We start from the raw sequence: 26,601 nt of genomic DNA on the forward strand, positions 1-26,601 counted from the left end.
CTAGAGCAGGGGTCTCCAAACCCCAGCCTGGGGGCCAGATGCAGCCCGCGGTGAGCCTCTATCCAGCCTGCAGCCAGCCTCTTGTCCCCTGAAAGCTTCTGGCCCACGTGGCCAAACATGATTGGAACTGTGCTCTGGTTGCATCTGGACCTCTAAGGGCCAGAGAGGTTGAATGAATGAACCCATTCATTCATTTATTCCCTCATCTAAGTTCCATCTTTAATTTATTTATATAAATTTTATATTTAAATTTTTTTTCTGGCCCTCTACACTGTGCCAGATATTTGATGTGGCCCTCTGGCCAAAAAGTTTGGAGACCCCTGATCCAGAGAATGATTGTCTACCTGCTGTCTCCATCTTGCATTACAAAGGTCAGCAAGGTTGTTTTTAAATCGCTGAGCAAAGGGACATTGTTTTTTAAATGGATTTCCTTTAACACAATTTTTGGTATCCAAATGGATGTTGGGAACAGAACTCTCCTGGATACACAAATTCAACCTGTATGCCTTTCATTTTGGGGTTGCAGAGTTCTATTAAACAGACAGTATACTTTTAATGATACTATTTATTTTGTGCCTCTATAGAAAGTTGGAAGTAGATCCCAAGAAATAGTACACAGAATTATTATGTCCATCTGTTTAGAGAATATCTAAAATAGACGTTACCACAACTGTTTGAAACTAAATGAGTTGTCACTGACAAACTCTTAAATTATAAAGCTTGTAGAGCTATATGGTTTATAAATGTAGTATTGATTCATAGAACTATATGCGTACTGTTGCAGTAGTTCCATTTTTTGTTAAAAGTGCTTAATTGCAATCAATGAAATACAGGCTGCAATCCTAACCACACTTTCCTGAGTAAGCCCCATTGAACAAAATAGGACTTACTTCTGAGTACACCTGGTTAGGATTGTGCCCATAGTCAGCTAGCATCTTACACGACGATTGTGTTCTGGATACGAATTGCCACATAAAGCCAAAATTGCATATAGTCGAAACTCCCTTAAATCCAACAAATACATACTATCTCTTTAATAAGCAGAAGCGTGCAAGAGACAAACAGGAACTGTGTGAACAGCAGCTTTACTCTGCCATTGCATGCTTGCTCTGAGGCATAAACAGAGTAAGTTAAATGGCTGGCAAAATCACCTGCACCTTTCAAATTGTTGTTTTTGTCTGTCTTGGGGGGGGGGCAGAGCATGTATACTTGAATTCATGCAAGTTTGTCACATTCAGGCTCCATCACCATCATTGCTAATTGGGTAAGAGGCACTTTTTCAAAAGCGTGCTCCTTTTTTAGCAGGGGGAGAGTAACTGGCCCACCTCACCCCAGCAGTGTCTTTTCTAGTGGCTGTCTGCTGGTGTTGCATCTTTTAAGATTGTGAGGCCTTTTGGGACAGGGAACCATTTAGTTATTTGATTTTTCTCTGTAAACCGCTTTGTGAACTTTTAGTTGAAAAGTGGTATATAAATACTGTTAATAATAATAATAATAATAATAATAATAATAATAATAATAATAATAATAATAATAATAATTGCCCCCACCTCTTAAGTGGCCAAGTTTCCCTGGCTGGGGCGTTTCAATGCCAGTTTGAGAACCTTTGCTTTAAAGATAAGTCAGAACAAACCCTTGATTACTGCAATTGAAATCTGTTATCATAATTATTGTAACTGAAAGGATTACAAAGGATTGTGCAGAGGATTGTCCTTGAAGACTACTCAAATTTCATCTGAACTATTGACTGAAACTGGCCAGTTTATAAGGGAAGATGAACCACAGGCCTCAGTGTCTAGCAACTGGCACTTTTTGGTAACTCCCATTTCACCCTGTGAACTGAAATTAAACTGCAATGGCAGTTGTTGCTATACCCACCCAAGGCTAGGGAAGCTCCAGACAAAAGGAAGCTGCCTTAGGGACACCTCCTTCCCAGTATGGTTGAGAGACCTCAAATCCCAAGGGTCCCCTTACAGGTTTGAAGGTTGTGAGGGAGATGGTCTGAAAAGACAGGGTGACCAGCTCCCTCTCAAGTGAATGGAGATCAATGAATTTAAAGTTTGTTAAACAACAAATGATAGAATGAAAACAAATGGGTAGAGAGTAGGACATGTGTAGGAGGGAGCTGACTACAACAGGGGTGAGCATGAGGGAGTTGGCAAAGGTTGGCATGGTGGTTGTAAAAAGGCAAGTTGGAAAAGAGCATAAAGCTATCATGTCTTTCTGGGTGTTTTCCTGATTCTGTGTAATTAATAATAATAATAATAATAATAATAATAATAATAATTAATACAGGTATTTCTATACCACCTTTCTTGGTCCTCAGATTTCTCCTCAGACTTTATTCAAGGCGGTTTACATAGGCAGGCAATTTAAATCCCCGTGGGGATTTTGACAATTTGAAATAAGGTTCTATCTTTCAAGAAACCACAACATTCATGTATTTCTTTCTTGATCTGGTCGCACATTCTGGCCTCCATCCTCCCACGCTCATAGCAGATGTAATAACTTGGCTCAGCTTGTCAGCTGCTTCAAGGTCGCAGGATGACGGTGGCCTCGAACTGGCAACCTGCAGATGTTATCTTTAGGCAAACGGAGGCTCTATCCTCTAGACCAGACCTTTTGCTTCCTATACCCTCACAAAGTCAGGGGCCAGGCACCCCTCAATAGTGCATCTAACACTCTGGATGAAAGATCAGGACAAATGCACCATGGAGTTCTGTTACTCTGCTTCTTATAGTCTATGTATATTACCATGATTTACCTGTTGGATTGGATACTTGAGATCATCTGAGCTTTTGGATTTTGCCACACTGGGGAATCAGGTCAGATGGGCTTCATGGTTCAGTGAGCTGACTCAGTCTGAATTATTTATTTTGGGGATGAACGGAAAGTCATTAACAAAGGAAAAATGGCTGCTACTCTGAAATTACTCAGCAGCCCTGAGTAATATTTACTGACTTCCAATTTATTACCAGGCACAGTTGAAGGTGTATTTGTCTATTACCTGCTATTTGGTTTGTTGTTTTCAGTTCATTGTATCATTATTCTAAAATTATGTTGTTAGTAATGTATGCATTTGTTTAGGAATGAATGGAAAATTGAACCAAATGAAACCAATTTCATCCAGTATTCACCTGTCGTGACATAAATGGCTGCAGAGTCCAAATGAGGTGAAGAGCACAAGAGTCAATTTGCTTATTCAGGCCCCATTCATTTTAATAAGAAAAGAAGGCTAGAGATGCTTACCTTGTACCATCTGTGGAGAGAATGAATTCTGGGGTAGAGAAATTCTGCATTGCGCACCGTGGCACCAGAGGACAGTGGGGAACAGCATTGATGTTGCACACCCAGGAAGCAGGAAAAGGATGAGGGAAGGAGGGAGACATTCCAGGAAAGAACTTTGTGTGGTGGAATGGCAATTGGGGAAAAAGTAGTTGGAGGGGCAGATGTAACATTGGAAGAGTAGTTAAAAGGGCAGTTGAAAAGAGTGTGGGAGAGTGAGGGAGTGGCTCTGAAGAGAAGCTGCTAATCAGTTGCTTGCTTTGCTCCTGTAGAGAATGTGTTAATACTTACCTCAATGTTTTAAAGTTTATAGTAATATTTTTTTTTAGCCATTTTGGCAGGAGGGCCACATCATCTCTCTGACACTGCGTTGGGGGCCCGGGGGAAAAAAGAATTAATTTACATTTAAATTTAAATAAATTTACATAAATGAATTTATTAAAAATGAAACTTATATGAATGAATGAAAGTCTTGCAGTAGCTCAAGGCCTATAAAAGGCCTTGAACAAGCAAGGCCGGCCTTTCCTTCGCTGCCACTGCTGCATCACAGACATGAAACAGCAAGTAGTGAAGGAAGCCCTCGTCCCACAGTTCAGGTGAGAGGTTGAACAACCATCCTCATGCTGAGAGCAGTTGGGTCGGGCCAGCATGGGCTCCAGCAAGTATCCAGAGGACCAGAGACTCATTGGAGACTGGGGGCTCCCCACGGGTTGGATTGGGAACCCCCGAGGGCCCAAGTGGCCCCCGGGCCGGGGTTTGGGCACCCCTGCTCCAGACTGACACAATATTCAAGGCATTGTGGGGAAAATATCAGCCACCAGGAAATGCTCTGATGATTTTTTTTTTTTTACACTTTAAAAACATTTTTTAAAAAGCAAAAAGTCCACCATTCTGGTGAATTATAAGGTAGACACCCCCCCACTATGAATCAAATAGAGAATGAAAAGGGAGAACTTGTCAAGAATGAATGGGACTTTAATGCATGAACGAGGAGTGCTTAAACAACAGAAATGAATGGAATACTGGACTGAAAAATAATCGCTTGCACATTCCAAAGTTGTGGGGTACCCTGAGTAGATCCCACTGTGAGTTGAAAAGTAGAGAGGTCAATATTTTAGTGCACATTAATTTACTTCTTGCTTCAGTACAGACTTGCTGATTCTTTGAGAACTTTGTAAAACATCCTATTCCGGGTGTCTGCACCTTCAGAGGTTAGGCAGATAGTGACTGGAGATAAGACTTTCTCACCAATAGCACTTCAGTTGTAGAGTACTGTTCCCAAGACAGTAAATTGGCATCTACTTTCAGGCACCAGATGAAGACAGTTTTATTCTTTTAATAGGTGATCTGTTTTGCTATTTTACTGCTTTTTATTGATGTTTATTGCCTTTATTGTTGATTTTAAAACTTGGTTGCTAGCTGCTTGAAAGATTTTATGCTGGAAAGTAGGATACCTATTTTAAATAAATAAGTAGTATATTGTTATTAAAACAAAACAACACTCCCATAAAATTTAACTAGATTGATATTTCATGGAGAAGTGATGTACTGTCTATCTTTTGTGATTCATTTTAAAATGGTTTAAAAAGAAGATGCAGGGTTTTTCAGTACATTCTTGCTAACACATTTCTCGGTTACATTAAAAGACCCTGCAAATTAAATGTTGATTTTAGGAGGATAATATCCTCAACACGTGGTGATGTGTGGGTCTGTGAGTCACAGATTATGAGAAGCAATCTAAACTAGCATCTCACCTTGTTGTTTATGTAGCTGACTTGCATTTTAAATAGGAGGCTAAGCCCAAATGCAGCTATGCATTTTCCTTTGCTTCCAAGGACTTAATCAGAAATGAGAAAGGGCTGCAGTAGAAATTTCATTCCAACAAGTGCCAAAATTAATGTGTGTTCACATTGTGTTCACAATGTGCTTAGGCTGAGGTTTAGAATGAGGTTTTACACTTGACTGAACTGCATAGCGTAGTAGATGATAGATAATTATTAGAGGCACCTTAGCAACATGGGGTGATTGGCACTTTGAAATACTGAGAATGCACTGCTGCCAAAAGTGATGGCTGCCAATTACACATGTGTAATTTAGAGGATGGATCAAAGTGAGAAACCGGCTTTTCATTATACAGTGGAGTTCCCCTGGGTTTTTGCTAATGCCTGTACAAACAGAAACTTTTTTACAACTAGATTTGGAAGGGGAGAAGAATGAGATAGGGACGAACATGTCAATCATTTCTTTCTATTTGGAAAAAGCCTAGTATGGTAATGATAGTGAGGTGTTTTTTTTTTCTCCTTCCCTGCAGTGCACATGTTGTCTGTTTGAAAGACTGTGTGCAGGTCAGGTTGCTCACTGAAAAGTAAATGTTTGGCCCTTTCTACCTATCGAGAAAGGGGAACAAAAGGCTTACAAACCATATTCAGATCTTCAAACATGTTAGAGAAGTCCACAAACTTGTGGTAGATTTGAGCTTTCAGTTTTGAATATCTTGTTATCTTAAAGGCATGAAAGCTGCAGGAATACCTTTACTATGTAAATACTTTTACTATGCTCTCATATTGCATTGTTTTTGAGGAATGATTCTGGTGTTGTTTCCACTGGATGGCGGATATTGCAAGAACAAGAATTAGTTGTGCCTCTGCTTAGGTTCTGATATACACAGGGATAGAGATTTTGTTGCTTTTGGTAATCAAACTAAATTGTCACATGCAGCGGCATCACTAGGGTTTGCATCAGCTGCTGGGGGAGGCCAGTGCATCACCCCTATGATGGACCTCCTCCCATGCAGTGAGCAGGCTATAACTTTTGATAGAATAGAGATATTTCAACACAGTTTGTTTCATTGCATTCTGCATAACATTATGCATCAATTGATATATAACATGATGGTATTATCTGAAAATACCAAAATTTAAAAAGATTTGGCCAGTAGTGGTGTCACTCTCCCATATGCGTCACCTGGTGCGACCCACACCCCCCGCATCCCCCTAGCGACACCACTGGTCACGTGCTTTATCAGCACAAGTATGGAGACACAAACAGTAGCTTATAGTGCAATTACGATAACATTTTGTATTGTTAATACAAATACAGCAAATATTTGCCTGGAAAATATGGCAGCACTAGGCAACTTCATGAGAAATCATTTTAGTGGCACCAGGAACCAGTGTCCTACCTAAGCAGCACAGTTGTGCAGCTTGAAGCCGAGCTCTGCACAGCTCAGAGCTCAGCTACTCACTGGCAATGACATGAGACTTCACCAAATGTCTAGATGTGTCACCCCACTGCCATGCAGCCATGGAAGGGCTTCATGCAGCTGCAGCAGTTGTTAGAAGGAACACTGCCAGCAACTGATCTGGGGTTACTATCTGCAACCAATACAACAAGGTGTGCCTTTGCTTTTATACAGTGGCGTTTGATCCTAGGCTCTCTAAACACAGACTGCATCTTGTTAGAGTTGCACCATAAGGAACTTAATTTTATTTCAGACAATATCGGCACAGTTAAGATACTAAGATGATCCGTTGGTATTGAAAGCTGAGATTAATTTTGAGGTAACTTTGACAGCATAGATTATTTTTCTTTGTGTTTCCAAATAACTAGAAAGAATGTTTCTTCTGGAAATACAGCGAAAGCCCATTTTAGGTCTAAGTAAAAGCAATATGAATTAACCATACTAGTTAATTAAGGAAATTAAAATTATGTTTTATTCCTCACTATGTTGTTTAATGCTGTCTACCCATAAGTCATTATGACTCCCTAGTGAGGTACTGTAGCTGAGAAGGGACCATTATCCAAACCACAATTTAATAAAATATATTGTAATAGTAATTTACTTCCTCTCCTGAGATATGAATTAGGTTTTTGTTTTTTCCAAACATGGCCTGTTTTCTGTAACAGTGTTGGACTGCAACATCTCTAGTAGATTCTGTGAGTAAATAGCTCCTTCTAGTGGTTGCTAATGTAGTCTTGAAAATGGGTACTTTGAAAGCCACAAATTACTTGACAATTATCATATTATACTTCCTGAAAGAGTACAATCTCTGTAATTCCAAAATTGTTTTTGAGTTTCCTTTTTACTAATTGTTGTGTTTGAAGGTGATGAATTCATTGTAGTTGTATGTGTCTGAATGTGTGGTTTGAATGGCTGTAACATTCAAAGTGGCCCTCACTCTCTTGAAATAGCACAAGATGGCTCATGTCTGTAACTTCCCCCCCCCTCCCAAAAAAAAGCATTTGCTGTCTAGTGAGAACACTTGAGAGTTGGTTTTGGATGTGGGAGCCCAGATTCAAATTCCTGCTGTTTAGTGAGGTCTAACCTGTGCAAATCACTGTCTCAGACTAATCTATTTGAAAGTGTTGATGTAAGGGTAAATGCATGAAATTAAATTGCAAAACTCTGCGAATGCAGAGAGTTCTACGTAAATTGTTAACAACAATTAAACATCAACAAATTAAATGTACTGACATGGAGATACACTTTCTTCTGTAATTTTTCTCTTAAGGACTCTCCGTTAAAAGCTGTTCAGATGTTATGGGTCAATCTGATTATGGACACATTTGCCTCTCTTGCTTTGGCCACGGAACCTCCCACAGAATCCCTACTGCTAAGGAAACCTTATGGCAGAAACAAGCCTCTTATTTCACGTACAATGATGAAGAACATTCTGGGTCATGCTGTGTACCAGCTTACTCTAATTTTTACCCTCCTTTTTGTTGGTAAGTTCAATTGATGTCACCCTCCTTTAAGATTTACTGTCGCATAACATTTAAATTACTTTTAAGTTCACACTGAAGATAAAACCTACTCTCAGGATTTCCATATATTTTTCCTTTGAGCGTCAAACGTTTATTGAATACCATATTGATTTCTGTATTTAAGTGTGGAACTTCTATTTTGCTGGGAAATCACAACCTATTGGCCCATAACTCAGTAAACATACAATGGGATTTTTAACTCTTGATGTATTGGAAACTGTTTTTGGAATCTCAAGTTTCAGTAGTGACCCTACCATTTGGTTTGGTGTTTGAAAAGCATGAGACTAAAAGCCTTATTGGGTGCATGGAGAACTTGTCCTTTATGAAGATCAACATCTTCCTTGATTGCTAGTATTTATTTAATAAATCTTTCATCACTTTGAATATAGCAGTAGATCCTAAGCTCCTGCCAAGGTACCCACGAGTAGCATGTTGCCTTGATTTAGGGTATAGTGGTTTGTTCCAATGAGCATCTTTGGAGAGCACTTACAGAGAAGAAAAAAAAAATCTTGTTTGTTTCTCAAGAGTTCTAAATTGGTTTGTAGCAAAATGTTGCATCTTCACAATCATAGTGTCCGCTCCCGGGATAGTATAATAAGGTGTTATACTTACATTATTCAAGTTGCCCCATTTTTGCTTTCTCTCCCCAATCTCCCCCAGTGTGTTTTTGTTAAAATTATTGTTACTGTTCCAAACTACATGAGATACAGTTGTTAACTAGTGTTAAGCAATTGATATAAATCTCAACCTGAGACCCAAGTATCAACTAGATATTGGCGCAGTATTTACGATATTCCTAATAGTGCCATTTTTTGCAGATCTGATTCAGTAAACTGCAGTTGTTTAAAGTAATTCACAAAACTTTTTGAGATTATTCTAAGTGCCCCGATTACAGTGGGGACCACTTGGGGGGAAAGCCAACAGGAGCCAAGGGGCATCCGGTTCGGAGCTCCTCATCCCTATGGGACGAGGATGGGGAAGTTAGAGAACAACAAGGTAAAGGCAGAGTAGGAGAAGAAATTGGGAATGGTAGCATGATGGGATGTGATAGACGGTTTGGCACAGTGAGAGGATGCGAGGACAAAGGAGCGAATAAGCAGCCCATCCTGGGGCATTCCATGTACAAATGCTTTTATGCAAATGCTCGAAGTCTCCAAGCAAAGATGGGAGAACTGGAAAGTCTGGTAACTAGGGAAAACATTGACATAGTGGGCATAACGGAAACCTGGTGGAATGTGCAAAATCAGTGCAATACCGCAATCCTGAGCTATAAACTCTACAGGAGGGACAGGGAGGGGCGCATTGGAGGTGGGGTGGCTGTTTACGTTAAGGAAGGGATAGAATCCAGCAAAGTAGAGATTGAAGGTGGGTCCAACTCCACCATAGAATCTCTGTGGGTTAAATTACCAGGCCTCAGGAGCGATGTAATACTGGGGGCATACTATCGTCCTCCAGACCAGAAACCGGAAGGCGACTTTGAAATGAGGAAATGGATCAGGGAGGTGACAAGGAGGGATAGCGTTGTAATCATGGGGGACTTCAATTATCCTCATATAGACTGGGTCAATTTGTGTTCTGGTCACGAAAAGGAAAACGGATTCCTTGACATGCTAAATGACTGTGCCTTAGAGCAGCTAGTCATGGAGCCCACCAGAGGACAGGTGACTCTGGATTTAATATTGTGCGGTACTCAGGACCTAGTTAGAGATGGCAATGTTACGGAGCCGTTGGGGAACGGTGATCATGCTGTGATCCGTTTCGACATGCACGTCGGGGGAAGAATACCAGGCAAAACTCTCACAAAAACCCTTGACTTCCAACGAGCGGACATCCCTCAAATGAGGAGGCTGGTTAGAAGGAAGTTGAAAGGAAAGGTAAAAAGAGTCCAATCTCTACAGAGTGCATGGAGGCTGCTTAAAACATCAGTAATAGAGGCCCAGCGGAAGGATATACCACAAAGGAAGAAGGGCTCGACTAAGTCCAGGAGGGTGCCCACATGGCTAACCAGCCAAGTTAGAGAAGCCATAAAGGGCAAGGAAGCTTCCTTCCATAAATGGAAGTCTCACCCTAATGAAGAGAATAAAAAGGAACATAAACTGTGGCAAAAGAAATGTCAGAAGGTGATACGGGAGGCCAAGCGAGACTATGAGGAACGCATGGCCAGCAACATTAAGGGGAATAATAAAAGCTTCTTCAAATATGTTAGAAGCAGGAAACCCACTAGAGAAGCAGTTGGCCCTCTGGATGGTGAGGGAGGGGAAGGGGAGATAAAAGGAGACTTAGAGATGGCAGAAAAATTAAATGAGTTATTTGCATCTGTCTTCACAGCAGAAGACCGTGGGCAAATACCGCTGCCCGAACGGCCCCTCCTGACCAAGGAATTAAGTCAGATACAGGTTAAAAGAGAAGATGTTTCAGACCTCATTGATAAATAAAAGATCAATAAGTCACCGGGCCCTGATGGCATCCACCCAAGAGTTAATAAGGAATTGAAGAATGAAGTTGCTGATCTCGTGACTAAAATATGCAACTTGTCCCTCAAAACGGCCACAGTGCCAGAGGATTGGAGGATAGCAAATGTCACACCGGTTTTTAAAAAGGGAAGAAGGGGGGACCTGGGAAACTATAGGCCGGTCAGCCTAACATCTGTACCGGTTAAGATGGTGGAATGCCTCATCAAAGATAGAATCTCAAAACACATAGACGAACAGGGCTTGCTGAGGGAGAATCCGCATGGCTTCTGTAAGGGTAAGTCTTGCCTCACGAACCTTATAGAATTCTTTGAAAAGGTCAACAGGCATGTGGATGCGGGAGAACCCATGGACATTATATATCTAGACTTTCAGAAGGCGTTTGACACGGTCCCTCACCAAAGGCTACTGAAAAAAACTCCACAGTCAGGGAATTAGAGGGCAGGTCCTCTCCTGGATTGAGACCTGGTTGAAGACCAGGAAACAGAGAGTGGGTGTCAATGGGCAATTTTCACAGTGGAGAGAGGTGAAAAGCGGTGTGCTCCAAGGATCTGTCCTGGGACTGGTGCTTTTCAACATCTTCATAAATGACCTGGAGACAGGGTTGAGCAGTGAGGTGGCTAAGTTTGCAGATGACACCAAACTTTTCCGAGTGGTGAAGACCAAAAGTGATTGTGAGGAGCTCCAGAAGATCTCTCCAAACTGGCAGAATGGGCAGTAAAATGGCAGATGCATTTCAATGTAAGTAAGTGTAAGATCATGCACATTGGGGCAAATAATCAAAACTTCACATATAGGCTAATGGGTTCTGAACTGTCTGTGACAGATCAGGAGAGAGATCTTGGGGTGGTGATGGACAGGTCAATGAAAGTGTCGACCCAATGTGCGGCGGCAGTAAAGAAGGCCAATTCTATGTTTGGGATCATTAGAAAAGGTATTGAGAATGAAACGGCTAATATAATAATGCCGTTGTACAAATCAGTGGTAAGGCCACATCTGGAGTATTGTGTCAAAAAAGACATAGTGGAAATGGAAAAGGTGCAAAAGAGAGCGACTAAGATGATTACTGGTCTGGGGCACCTTCCTTATGAGGAAAGGCTACTGCGTTTGGGCCTCTTCAGCCTAGAGAAGAGGTGCCTCAGGGGGGACATGATTGAGACATATAAAATTATGCAGGGGATGGACAGAGTGAATAGAGAGATACTCTTTACACTTTCACATAACTCCAGAACCAGGGGACATCTACTAAAATTGAGTGTTGGGAGAGTTAGGACAGACAAAAGAAAATATTTCTTTACTCAGCGTGTGGTTGGTGTGTGGAACTCCTTGCCACAGGATGTGGTGATGGTATCTGGCCTGGATGCCTTTAAAAGGGGATTGGACAAGTTTCTGGAGGAAAAATCCATTATGGGTTACAGGCCATGATGTGTATGTGCAACCTCCTGATTTTAGAAATGGGCTATGTCAGAATGCCAGATGCAGGGGAGGGCGCCAGAATGAGGTCTCTTGTTATCTGGTGTGCTTCCTGGGGCATTTGGTGGGCCGCTGTGAGATACAGGAAGCTGGACTAGATGGGCCTGTGGCCTGATCCAGTGGGGCTGTTCTTATGAGAACAAAATGGCTAATATTATAATGCCGTTGTGCAAATCGATGGTAAGTCCACACCTGGAGTATTGTGTCCAGTTCTGGTCTCCGCATCTCAAAAAGGACATAGTGGAAATGGAAAAGGTGCAAAAGAGAGCGACTAAGATGATTTCTGGGCTGGGACACCTTCCTTATGAGGAAAAGCTACGGCGTTTGGGCCTCTTCAGCCTAGAAAAGAGACGCCTGAGAGGGACATGATTGAGACATACAAAATTATGCATGGGAAGCATAAAGTGGATAGAGAGATACTCTTTACACTCTCACATAACACCAGAACCAGGGGACATCCACTAAAATTGGGTGTTGGGAGGGTTAGGACAGACAAAAGAAAATATTTCTTTACTTGGTGTGTGGTTGGTCTGTGGAACTCCTTTCTGCAGGATGTGGTGATGGCATCTGGCCTGGATGCCTTTAAAAGGGAATTGGACAAGTTTCTGGAGGAAAAATCCATTATGGGTTACAAGCCATGATGTGTATGTGCAACCTCCTGATTTTAGAAATGGGCTATGTCAGAATGCCAGATGCAAGGGAGGGCACCAGGATGAGGTCTCTTGTTATCTGGTGTGCTCCCTGGGGCATTTGGTGTGCCGCTGTGAGATACAGGAAGCTGGACTAGATGGGCCTATGGCCTGATCCAGTGGGGCTATTCTTATGTTCTTATGGTATATTTTATCCAGTAGTGTGATTTCAATGACCAGGTCTCAGTATTTTGTCATTTTTTACAAGTTCTTTTTCTTTGAATCTGGCATCTCCAGGAATTGCAATGTCAATCAGCCAGATGTTTTGATTTTCTATTATTGTTACATCAGGTGTATTATGTTGAAGGTGTCGGTCTGTTTGAATTTTAAAGTCTAACAGGATCTTGGCTTGTTCATTATCTAACACCTTCTCAACCTGATGTTCTCAAACATTTTTTGATGCTGGCAAATTATACTTTTCACATAATGACCAGTGGGTTAATTTTGCAACTCTATCCTGACTGACTTTGTAATCCGTCTCTGCAATCTTACTGCATTCGCATATCAGATGAGACAATCTCAAATTTTTGTTGGCAAAGCCTGTACTTAGGGTTTACACTTATTTTCTGGATTTTAACCTTCGTAATATTTGTTTTCAGCACCTTATCTTGTGCAACAAAACTCAGACCTTCAGTTTCTTCTTCTTCTTCTTATTTCTCATAACATAGTTGCTTGTTCTTTAGCTGGTCTTGGCTTTAATTACTAGTCAGGCTCCACCCAGGTGCCTAGGACATTGTAATATATTTGTAAATAATGTGTTCAGGATGGTTTTTTGAATTTGACTGATAGTAATTTTGTCAATGTTCAGATGCTTTAAATGTGATTCAAGCGTTTTTGAGACTGTACCTAATGTGCCAATCACCATTGCTTGGGATGGCCACTGCATATTTGGATTTCAATTTTTAGATCCTGATATTTACTGATTTTTTCATATTTTTTTACATCATTCCTACTATCTCAAGGTATTTCCAAAAATGCTACCTTGGAAGTCCTTGACCCCAGTGTCCTGCATATGTGTTAGATGGAAACACATAGCTTTCATGATTAGGATTATTATTGTTATTGATCTTTCTGAAATGATGGTGTGATTGTGCTCTGGAAAATAATTATGGCTATAGGTAGAGTGTGAATTGAAACAAAATGCACCCTAAATGTTTTTTAAAGTATTTGTCTATTTTCTGTATCCTATCTGTGATCAGGTGAAAAAATGTTCAAGATTGACAGTGGCCGGAATGCACCACTCCACTCTCCTCCATCTGAGCACTATACTATCATCTTCAATACTTTTGTCATGATGCAGTTATTCAATGAAATCAACGCACGCAAAATCCATGGTGAAAGGAATGTTTTTGATGGCATCTTTAGAAATCCCATATTTTGCACTATTGTACTGGGTACATTTGCTGTGCAGGTAATCATTATACAGTGTTAATGCGGCAAAATATAATGTGCACTTTCCACTGTAACGTCTTTTTTATTCCAACAACTTTTTGAAAGCCTGAAAGCTTTGTGATGTTAGCTTTAAATAAATCGTTCATTATCCAACATTAGAGCAGATATTCTGATCTATATCTGTTGTCTCTCTGAGTTTGATCCTTCCTTACTTTTATCCTCCAATTTATCTGTTGATTGAAGTATTGTATTGGCAACCTTCAGTCTCGAAAGACTATGGTATCGCTCTCTGAAAGGTGGTTCTGGCACAGCGTCTAGTGTGGCTGAAAAGGCCAATCCGGGAGTGACAATCCCTTCCACACCGGGAGCAAGTGCAGTCTGTCCCTGGTCTGTCTCCCTGGCTATGGGCCTTCCTTCTTTGCCTCTTAGCCTCAGACTGTTGGCCAAGTGTCTCTTCAAACTGGGAAAGGCCATGCTGCACAGCCTGCCTCCAAGCGGGCCGCTCAGAGGCCAGGGTTTCCCACTTGTTGAGGTCCATCCCTAAGGCCTTCAGATCCCTCTTGCAGATGTCCTTGTTACACTGTTGATTACCTCATTTGGTTTGGCTAGTCTTTTCATCTCTTTGTCTTACAGAAATAGTTTTGTTTTGCTGGTCTTTCCCTTCTACAATCCAAGTCATATTATATAAAGGAAGATTAGAAGAAGCAAAGTTGGTAGAATATATTATATACCTTTTGAAGCTCTTATAATAGACATAGCAGTCAGTACTAAAGTGTCTTGTCATTTCTGAGATTGTACAAGACAAAATACAGTCGTGTGTCACTTAGTGACAGGGATGCAGACCGGCACCCCTATCATCAAGTGAGGCTTGACACTATATGAAACCTCCAAAGATGAGGCGAAACTTGCCTCCCTCTGGAGGCTTTTCTGCGAGGCTCACAGTGCCTGAATCATATGACAGATGCGACTTCCCGTTTCTTCAGTTCAGCAATAATGTTACTTTGCTTAAGGAAGAAATACCAGCACTTTCAGCCCTATTGAACAAAAACTAAGGTGATGGGCATGGGCTGCCCTGCACTAGTCCTGGCACTCATACTCCAACCACATTTCTTTTTTTTCTTTTTTTTTTGGGGGGGGGGGGAGCAATTGCATTGCCAAGTTAGAGGATTTTACCCTCATTTATCCAAAGTAAATGTCATACCCGTCATTCCAAACTATTTGCTCCCAATTTTTTTTATTTAACCTTGTTTGCGGACTCTTTGTGAAGGAATTTATAAGATCACACAAATATTCATATCTCTAGGCTGACTTTTTTTTCTTGGTCAGTGCTTCTTTCTTTGATGAGTGATTGTTTTCCTTGACTATTACTGAATTTCTTGTACAAAATTCACACCATTTCTTTGTGCGTGTGTGTGTGTTTTTGGTGGTAGGATGGAACTGGCTCCTATAGGCCACATCACATATGTTTTTAGATAAATAAGGCGTTAGGTGGTCATTTAATATTTCACATCTGAATGTCAAACAGATGCACTAATCAGAAAGCTTTCATTGCCTGGACCTCCTAACTGAGTGGGTGCTCAATGATAATCCTGGGTTTGATACTTTGATATGTGAAACGGTCCTAAATCATCCTTCAGCACTTGCTGGCAAGCAAAGATTTTATACATTTGTTCCCAAAGGTGACAAATCTAGTGTGTATTTCCATCTAACCCCCACTACTTTCTCCTTCCACCCAATCTCAGCTGTGAAGCAGTTGCCTGACTTTGTATCTTCCAGTTCTTTTCTTTACCTCCTCTAGACTAGATTTTTACCACCATCCTTTGCATGTTTATTCAAAACTCTCATTGTATTTAATGGGGCCTACTCCTAGGAAAGTATATAGGCTTGCAGCTTTTCATTTTGTTTTTTGCTATTCCATTCTGTGTTTACCAAATATGTTAAACAGAAGTATTGGTGTACATCCCAAACCATTATATAATATGGCTTGGTGGGTTATATTTGGCACAACCCTCCAGCATATGTATATGAGATTCCAGTTAAATTGTCATGACTAAGGACCCAATGCTATTTAAATTTCCAGCACCAGTGTATCCATGCCAATGGGTGCTTGTTCCCTTACTTTGGGGCTGCACTAAATGTTGGAAAAGTGGCCTGCATGGGCGATGCTGTATTCTCACAATGGCGAGAGAGGGACCAGCTACCAGACGGAGCAAGTGCCGTGCCCAGTGGTGGGGAGGCAGAATGTAGCAGGAGAGGGTGATAAGGGCAGTTCAGGCACTGGAGGGGGTGGGGCGGCAGCAGAGGTGGAGCAACAGCAGAGGCTGCTCACTTCTGCCAGATCCTATCCCTCATCCTGGGCCTGAAAGCTCTACAGAAGGCTACTCGGATCTGCGCTAACAATTGAGCTGGCTCAGTTCTGAGTAGACCCATAGAGGCTGCTGGGGCTCAACACAGGGTCAGGGAACAAATGTAACCTTTTCCTTAGGAGTTATCTGGCTGCTACGTGGGAGATATCTGGCTGCCATGCAACCCTGGCCACACAGGATACAGTAGGGGCTGTTTTGGCACCGCTGTATCATGGTATGGGCAGTCCCGTTAGGATCGGGCTGTCCATCCTGACTAACCTTTGCTGGTTCAAGGTCATCCAATATGTGTAGATAATTTCATCTAATCATGACGTCACATAATTTTTGTGTGCGGTCTTCATGCAAGAAGCAGAAAGTAGAGTAATTAATGCTAACATTCAAACTCAGAAAGAAAATGTTAGAACTCTTAGAAAAGCATCAAAGCAAAGAATTTGTATCTTCTCTCCTGGTTTCCTTATCTGATTTCTAATTGCATCTTTTTTTTCTTCCTATTTTCCCCTTACAGATAGTAATTGTGCAGTTTGGTGGAAAACCTTTTAGCTGTTCTCCTTTGCAACTTGACCAGTGGATGTGGTGTGTATTTATTGGATTAGGTGAACTTGTATGGGGTCAGGTAAGAATCTTTTACATTTAAAACTTACAAAGGTAATCACAGTTTTCTATATTAAAGATTTGAATTCATCTATGGCAGAATGTTGCAAGCTGGTCTTGTGAAAGATTAGTAAATGAAATACAAATGCCTGGAAATGTTCAATTTAATGAAATATATATGAGGTCTACATTTATGGGTTTCCTGTCACAGCTTGTGATAGAGGGGCCTGTATTTTTTGTATTACATTTTATCGTGTCCTTTCTCTGAGCAGCACATGTCTGTTACTTCCACAACACAACAGTCTCAGGAGACAGGCCAGTCTGAGAGAGAGTGACTAGCCCAGGATCATCTAGTGTACTTTATTTCTGACCTATGATTTGAACCTGAGACTCCCTGGTCTAAGTCTAACTACTGCATTGTACCAGTTCTTTGATCATACAAGACTCTTTCCCTATGCACAACCAGTAGTAAGGAAGCTGCACTGGAGCACAAATTGCATTTACTGAACCAAGATTAATCAATATCTGTTTGAAGCACATATTAGTTCATATTTTATATCGCATTGCAACCTATTCCAGCAGCTCAGGCAACCAATTCTAGCCAAGGGATCAGTGCTTGGATGGAAGGTACAGTCTTGCTCCAGGGCTGTTTGACTGAGGGCGCAGTCCTAACCACTTATGTCAGTGCTTTCCAGCACTGGCATAGCAGTGCCAATGGGACATGTGCTGCATCCTGCAGTTGGGTGTCACTCACGGAGGCCTCCTCAAAGTAAGGGAATGTTTGTTCCTTTACCTCAGGGCTGTATCACCCTTATGTCAGTGCTGGAAAGCCCTGACATATGGGGTTAGGATTGCATCCTGAGACAATAATAATAATAATAATAAATAATAAACTTTATTTATACCCCACCCTTCTCCCTAAAGGGACCCAGGGCAGCTTACAACATGTTAAAAACAGATTAAAAACATACTTTAACAAACAGATAAAAACATATTAAAAACACATTAACAGATACTGTAAAACAGTAGTCAGATAAAAAGTCAGATAAAAAGAGCATACAGCAGCAGATCGTAGAGGAATCAGGCCTGTAGAAAATACTAAAAGATGTAAAAAAGATGTTAAAACAGGTCCAACTGGTCCAACCCACTATGCAGTTAGAATCAAGAGCACAAATGTCTTGCCCTCCCAACAAGCTCTACATTCTCATGTGTTAAATGGAGATAATCCAAACCGTCCCAATCATGTGGTTATGTCATGCGAAAGGGATCCTGAAACCCCTTTTTGTTGCTTGGTAACATTACTGTGGCCATTTTCTATAACACTGGATTTATCAGGTTAGCGCTTGATTCCCATCAAAAACACTGACACAGCAAGATTTATTTTAAAAAAATTTAACTAAAAAACTTTAAAACAGTGAGGCAAGTATTAACATTTTCTCTGCAGGAGGTTTGCTCCTCAGTAGAGCTTTCCAGATGGTCTTCAGGGAATACTTCTCATATACCTCAGCCCTTGCCAACCATCTGCTCAGCAGCTCTTCATCAGAGTCACTGTTTACCTCCCCTGCATTCTTTTTTAACTGCACTTTCCAAACATTCCAACTACTTTCCCCCAACTTCCATTCCAGCACACAAAGTTCTCCTTTCCTAGAATGCCTCCCTGTTCCTCCTATGCTTTTCTTGCTTCCTGAGCACACGGCATCAGTGCTGTTCCCCACTGTTCCCTGGTGCCATAGTGGACAATGAGGTAGGAACCCAACTTCTCCACCCCAAAATTCATTCTCTTGACTAATGTTAATGCTATTACCCATGTAATGAGAAGTACTGACGACTGATCTGCACTTGAATATGTGGAGATAAATATCCCACCAATTGAAGTGCAGGCTTGCACTCTCAGTTGTATTGTGGTGGGGTGGCCAGTGGATTTTTTCAAACTGTTCTTCTCTCTCCCTGTTAGAAGTTTTAGCAGCTGTCCATGCAGCTTCCAACCACCCACTAGAACTCCATCTTAAAGAACAATACTCTCTATGTTGCAGTCTCTAAGCACTGGCTATCGGGGATGCATTTGAGATAAAATTATTTCACTGGTGTGCTGCAATTATCCCAGAAGCTGTTCGTAAAACAGTCTGTAATTACCTTTGGGATTACTGATAACCCTTGTGATGTTCAGATGATAGTGAAAAGACTGGAACCTGTAGAGGTATTCACAATAAAGCATAGATAGCAGCGTTGCAGAAGGAAGAAAATATTAGATGGTGTACCAAAAATAAAATATTCACAGTTGCAAAGCATCTATTTAGACCAGAAGTTTACTGTAAAAGTCACATTCTAAAAGGAGATTTCTAAGGCATGTCACTACCTTTGAATTTTTTTCCTATTAAAGTTCAAGGTTTCCCTCCCTTTGAATGAATGAGCATCATTTTATTTGTACTTTCAAAGCCTGTGTTCTGTAAGTTCTTCCGCTACCCCCAATAATTATAGTGAGAGTCAGGAATAGGGCTGGGATTTAAATACAGTGACATGAATTATGGGAAGGGTTTACACAGGGAATATAAAACGAGTGCTATAGCTCTTTCAGGTCAAGGGAAACTTCCCCAAGCTTCATCAGGGTTGCTTAGGGATTGCCTAGTTTTTATGATCCCAAAATATGGCAACCTTCCTCAGCTGCTTCATGTGCTGTGGGATTGCATTGTTCCCTTAGGCCTTAAGAGAGAATGTTTAGGTGCTTTCACACAGTTCTGCATGAGTTGTCCATTTCAGAAAAAATAACTAAAACAGACTACTTGGTCTACTGAATTAATTCACAGCAGTCTCTAGAGTTTGATTGAGATAAGGAGTGGCATAAAAGAACGAGAGCACATCTGCAACAGCCTGAGCACTGTTGAAGCTATACAAGAAGCTATACAATTATTTATTAGAAGCTATACAAATTTGTATTCCAGGTAAGTATGAATGAAAAATCACTAGGGTTAAGCTGCAGCAGAGCAAGTAGTGCTGCCCCTCTCCAAGGATGCAGAAGATAACCTAAACTACTCACATCCCCACAAAATGATCTTTGCGTTGCACAGCTGTGTTGTATGAGAGGTAAAGGAAAAGCTATTACTCCAGCATTAAAGATGATCAGTACAGCTACATCAGTGACAGGAAGCATCCTGACTTCACAAGAGTAAGGATGAGTGGAACTACTTGATTTTGCTGATCAAGAATCTTAACAGGTTCTAGAGAATTTATCAGTGCATTAGCCTTACTGCACATGCATCACTGAAGACTTCAGAACCTGTGACAGAACATACTGGATTTCGCTAAGCCCCCAGAGCATTCTGGCCAAGTTGCCTGTCTGGAGTGGACTTTAGCTGCATCTGCACAGAAACAGATGACGGTTGAGAAAGCAAGGCTCTGTCTGTTTCCCAGATGAATCCAGATGTAAACTTCATCTCCTTCTCCCAGGGCAGTAGCTCAACATCCAAGTGGCTTGGGAAGTAGGTTATCACTGACTGCCAATTGCAAGGGAATGGCAACAGGATACAGGTATCTTTCTTGTGTGCTCCCTGAGGCATCTGGTGAGCCACTGTGAGAAACAGGAACCTGAACTAGATGGGCTTTTGGCCTGACCCAGCAGGTCTTTTGCTCAGGAGTCTGAGCAACAATTACCATACAGCTCCTTCTAAGTTTACAATGAAGTTGGTGAGGAAAGCTAAGCTTGAAGATACTTCCTTGTTGTCCACCCTGGTCCTTGAAGCAACCTCATGTGGTGGGGATCCAGAGGAGCCAGCTGCCACTCAGTGGTCCAGGCAGGCCTGCTTAAGACCGAGGGGGAGCATGCCTGGTTGGCCTGGGCTGGCTTCTGGAGGCCTCCAGTAGGAGCCATGGTAGGGGTTATGGAATCCAAAGCCCTCCTTCTGAGCCGGTCTTCCCTTCATAGGTTCCCTTCATAGCCGCCCTGGCTCCCTTTGGGGAGAAGGGCGGGGTATAAATAAAGTTGTTTATTACTATTATAATAGTCTGGTCTAGAGGGTAGAGCCTCCGTCTGCCTGAAGATAACATCCACAAGGTCGCCAGTTCGAGCTATTCCATCTGCTCTGAGCGTGGGAGGATGGAGGCCAGAATGTGAAGCCAGATCTGAATGAATCACCTGAATGTAGTGGTTCTTGAAAGAAAGAACCTTCTTTGAAATTGTAAAAATCCCTATTTAATAAGGGATTTAAATAAAGCCTGCCTATATAAACCGCCTTGAATAAAGTCTTGAATAAAGACCAAGAAAGGCGGTATATAAATACCTGTTGTTGTTGTTGTTGTTGTTGTTATAGGTTCTAGTTCCCACAGGTCTCCCCAGTCCACCAGCCCTCAGGTTTAAAGACCTCCTCATCATTGCCCTCCTGATCTATATATGTTTTGGAACTAGGCTGTTGCTCTGTCTCCTTCTGCTATCCCCATGACCTACTTGGGCTCTGCTCAATTTGTGTCCACTGCCTTGGCATCTTGGCCCAAAGAGGTTCTCATCAGATATGGCTCAACTGGCAGGCCCTACACTGCGAGGAGAAGGCAGGGTCCAATACCTCTCACCATCAGCGGCATCTGGGTCCACTGTGCCCTGGTATGCCCAGCTGCGCCAACTGCCATCCTGGCAGGGTAGTGCTCCTGCAGGCCTTGAATACAGTCAGCAGCTAGCTGGCCACCCTGCACTAGTCCTGGACAGGCGGCAGTCTCTGTACCAAGTCAAGCCATATAGTCAGGTGTAGTAGACCCACATTGCTTTCCAGCATAGGGACAGGATGAGTTGCCCTCCTCAGGTAAATCCCAGCCCAGATACTTGTGTTCACTAACCACTTTGTTTACTTCAAAGTCAGGAGACTCCTAGCATGTGGTCTTGTTTACAGGCTTGAATCTGCTGACTAAGCAAGATGCCACTGCCTATGACATTTTTACGAAAGAACAAAGCTTCTCTTACGCTGGGGAGGTGGTTGCTGAGAAGAACTGAAGTCTGGTCTTTTCTCTAAGGCCTGCAGGCCTGGTGCTTCCATGCCAACAACCCAAGCAAAATATTACAAGACTGATCTGGGTCATGGTTGCCTGGCATGCACCTAGCTCTAAATATGCATGTAAAATGAATGTGACAGGAGCAAATGTCTCCAAACTGAGGCTTAGAACTCTGCTTAGCAAACTTGTTCCTTTGGTATACTCAAAAGTAGTTACCAAGTCTAGGTATAGAGAATTTCACCCCTTTGTCAACTTTATGCATATCTTTGTAATACTGATCAAAAACAAAACTAAGAGTTGCATTGAATGGTCAGTCTCTGACTTTTGCCACAAATCGCAGTTTCCTTTCCAAGACAAATAGAAGTTATGGGGAACCCTGATCCAGATTGGAGCTGCAGCAGGACAAAATCCTAATTTATAAATTTCTTATCCTCCCAGCTACAGTTCCAGCCAAGATTCGGACCTCCGTAGCTCAGCCTTCTGAGGTCTCTGGAGGGCATTAAAACTTACTTCTGGTTTTCACTGAAAACTGAAAGTGACATTAAAGGCGTTCCAGAGGTATCCAGCCTTCTCCAGCCCTCTGAGGCCCCCAGTGGTGGTGGGGGGAATTCAACTAGGGGGGCAGCATTCTGCGGTCCTGATCCTAGGCAGCACAGGGGCCAGGATTGCCGCTGCATAGCTGTTAGTTTTTAAAAACCACCAAGTATGCATGGACAGATTACATTTTTTAAGGTATATCTAGTTTGTGCCTCAATTTCCACACTTTCCAGGTCACACACATAATGTTTTGGTATGGGGCTTAATTTCCCTATTAGAGTAACAAAATTATTTTTCTTTATTTGTTGCATTTTGATGCCACCTTTTCCCCTCAGGAGTTCAAGACAGCATATGTTGTTATTCGTCTCCCCTTTTATCTTCAGAACAATCAGTAGCATAGCTAGCTGGGGGCAGAGGGCAGACCGCCCCAGATGTGACCCTCAGGGGGGTGACACCACTCGTAACCGAAATTACTAAAATGGCGGTTGTTAGGAGTAATGCCATCAAGTTACCATTTGATGCATAATTTACAGCAGAACACAATGAAACAACCTGGAGTGAAATATCTCCATTCTTTCAAATTTACCATAGTCTTTCGAGACTGAAGGTTGCCAACAACAACAATATGGCCAAAAAATTAGAAAACAAAAATGCAACTGTCTTATATAAAAAAGTACAATTTCCTTCACTCAAAATGGACCAATGAAACTGATAGTTCAAAGAGCCAATGAAATGTTATTATGACACAGCATGGAACCAATAAGGTATTAGCAATGTGACACTCTGGGGAGGGTGACACCAGGGGTGGATCCAGTGTTTGTGTTTGGTGGGGGCATGAACTCTACTTTAACTCCAGAGCCCAGATCAACCAACTGGGTAGACCTGGGCTCCTGGTTAACTTTGACTTCTGTGGCTAAGGTTTGCTGGGCAGGTAGACCTGGGCTCCCATTCCGACTGGTGCCTGATTTCATTCCTCATCCTGGCGGGTGCCCTTAACTGCTGACAAACTAATTTTATTATATGGGGAGGTGACAATTTATGGGCCCCTGGTTGTGAAGCTAAGAGACAGTGACTGTCTCAGGGCCCAATCCTATCCTAAATTTCAGTGCAGATGCAACTGCAGTGCATCCCCAAGCTAAGGGCACAAATTTTCCCTTACCTTGAGGAGGTCTCCGTTACTGCCCCCCCCCCCGCAAGATGCAGGACATGCCCTATTGGCACAGCTGCAATAGCACTGGAAATTTGGATAGGATTGGGCCCTCAAAGTCTCTTGGTGAGCTCCATGGCTGTGGGGTCTTGAACCTGAGTCTTGCAGTTTTTATTCCCTAACTACCACACGACACAGGTTCAGTTACTTAGGACTCTCCCCCACCCCCCTGCTCAGCACTTCAAATACCTTTCTGTTTTTTTTCACAGCAGCACCATAAGTCTCTTCACTTCAAGAAAGTTCCTTGAAGAAGCACAGCTACCATGTTCTTCTGTGATTTTCCCTTATCCCCTCAGACAAATTCCACTGTTCCTCACATTTAATTCAGTTTGAAGAAGTCCAGGGTTCCTCCTAGCCTGGTGTCTAGCAAAACACTTCCAGCCTTTTCCAGCTGCCCTCCCCAGTGAAATGAGCAGAGAGAAACAGCCTGCAATTCACCTTACCATCCTAATACCTCTCTCCCACAGTCTGCTGCTATTATTATAGGTGCTGCTCTTGCCGTGAGGAAAACATCTCAATTGGAATTCTGTTTTAGCCCAAAAATACATCTTGTTAAAGCAACAAACGTATGCGAGCAGAGAAAGCTCACCTACCCCACCTGCAGTTTTTCTTGGAACCCACAGGTTCCAAGGTACGGGAACATGTGTTCCCTTACCATGGGACCACATTGTGGCTACACTGGAGCTCAAAAGTTGGATACAATTGGGCTCTCAGTCTCCTAAAGGCTTTGGGTTGATAATGCAGTATCTGTGTAGCCCTTAATTATCTTAAATTATACCTGTGGTTTGCTTTTTTGTAGTACAAAGTAAAGTTTCATATTCTGTCCACAAATTATGTTCAATTTCATAGCACTCTTATATTTATTTTCAGGTCATTGCATCTATTCCAACAAGTAGGCTAAAATTTTTAAAGGAAGCAGGAGGGCTCACAGAAAAAACAGAGGTACCTGAAGAGGAACTGAATGAAGACGTAGAAGAGATAGACCATGCAGAGAGAGAACTTCGTCGTGGACAAATCCTCTGGTTCAGAGGGCTTAATAGAATCCAAACCCAGGTATGTTGGGGTAAAAGTGTGGGGATATGTTTGCTATTGGACCCTATTCAGGAAACTATTATGCATTTAGCCAAGATAATATTGTAGCCTATGACTATTCTTTATGCTAAGCTCTGTGGGGTTCTGAGTGGTCATTTCAGAGAATGTTTTGCATACTTTAGCGGTTGAATGTATGTAGGATTTCACAGGGCTGATGTGACTGTGGAAAGTCCTGTTTGTATGTAGTCCATGGGTGCTTCAAAGCTCTGTCGCATGTATCAGTGTCACTGGACTCAGGGAGAAAGAGTGGAAAGTGGGGAAAAAGACTAGTACTGCACTCCTCTTCCCTTAATGTCTAAGTGGTATAAACGTAAACTGACACAATCAAAAACAATTATATGCAATTATGTGCAAGCAGGTAATATAACAGTATACGCTTGATTTTTTGGGGGGGGAGGGGGGAGCTATTATAGTGATATTTGACTGTGCATGTCACAAGTGGTCATAAAAATAGAATAAACTTTATATATTGCTGTTCCCCAGCAGAATGTTGCCGAAAGCTATTTTGCATGAAAGTGTTTATTTTTTCTTTCAATGATGCATCCTTCTTTTTTAAATAATCTGCCTTTTTGCACTGCTAAAAACCGAAACGCCACTTAAGTCAGTAATCAGTTTTAAGAATTTTAACTTCTTTCTTTGTCTTGTCAACAAAAATATTTGAAAATTAGTGGCTAAGAAAAGGTTTTCGAAATATAGTAAGGTTGTATTTATTTTAAAGATTGGGAGTTGGGCATCTGTATAACATGAAGATTCTCTGTTTTTTGTTTTTTTTTGCAATTTGTTATAAACCTACTGTAGAGTTTTACTAAAAGTATGGAACATGGCTTTGGTTGAGTCATATATGTGAGTCGACAGAAAAAAAATATGGAAATAGATTTATTAACATTCAGAATAACCCTATTTACTTAACAACTTTGTCATGTGTAAATAAATGTTTAAATTATCCATTTTTTCCTTTTTTGATAGGGAGGTTTGTTATTGAAGTAGAATGTGAAGTTAGCACTAAAAATAGTCAATTGCTGGTAGGGCTATTTTAGTCAGAGCGTTTGGAAAGATGTATTTTCTATGGTGCACTGAAAATGAAAATGCTGCTTGGGAAGTCTGACGGGTTTTTAGGTAAAATGAATCCATCTTAAAAGTTTTATTTTACATTTAGTTTTAAGAAACAAAGTGGCTGGCTAATTTTCTAATGCAAAAGAAGATATATTCTTGGTATAAAGGTAATGGGAAGTAATTCTTGGGAAGAAAGGTAATGGTTTTATACAAGGAAAAAATACTACACAAAACCTTTTCACTGAAAATGTGGATTGCTCTTTTTGAGAAGGAGCAAATAAAAGGTGAAGAAGGAAACGGGAGTTTGGTGGATTGGGAGCAGCCATAAAGCTGGATCAGTTGCTATAGGTTGTTGGGTAACGGATCAAATGTCGATCTGTCTAACATGGATTAGGACAGGGATTTAGGAGCACTCCGCAAGTGAGAAAATTCTTCAACTGAGTGCCCAGGTGGGGGCTATAATCAGCCCAGAGTCAGCCTCTAAATATGAATTATTTTCTTCCTGATGGCTATAGGAGGAATATTGTCTGTTGACATTTCTGTCAGGATGTCTTTCTGGTTGTGGTGAGTGGAAACAACAAAGAGAACATTTTGCTGTCAGTTTCTCTTGTAGATTGACATATATCCCTTAGTTCTTCTGTTAAACTTTATCTTTTTGATCCATGGAAAATTATTCTTTTTGTTTACTATTTAAAACAAAATAAACA

At 41.5% G+C, this 26,601-nt stretch overlaps 1 protein-coding gene across 13 annotated transcripts in view; it reads left to right on the forward strand.

Annotated features, from left to right (window-relative positions):
- Nucleotides 1–26,601, forward strand: part of ATP2B2 (ATPase plasma membrane Ca2+ transporting 2) — a 239,392-nt gene that overhangs the window by 187,673 nt on the left and 25,118 nt on the right. For all 13 annotated transcript variants that reach the window (XM_066617468.1, XM_066617467.1, XM_066617472.1 and 10 more), the window contains 4 exons: nucleotides 7,797–8,010; nucleotides 13,882–14,093; nucleotides 16,946–17,053; nucleotides 24,620–24,802. In XM_066617468.1, coding sequence (XP_066473565.1) covers nucleotides 7,797–8,010; nucleotides 13,882–14,093; nucleotides 16,946–17,053; nucleotides 24,620–24,802 — 717 coding nt within the window. The remainder of the gene's footprint in view (nucleotides 1–7,796; nucleotides 8,011–13,881; nucleotides 14,094–16,945; nucleotides 17,054–24,619; nucleotides 24,803–26,601) is intronic.

Source organism: Tiliqua scincoides, chromosome 2, assembly GCF_035046505.1.
Source record: "Tiliqua scincoides isolate rTilSci1 chromosome 2, rTilSci1.hap2, whole genome shotgun sequence".
Taxonomy (NCBI): domain Eukaryota; kingdom Metazoa; phylum Chordata; class Lepidosauria; order Squamata; family Scincidae; genus Tiliqua; species Tiliqua scincoides.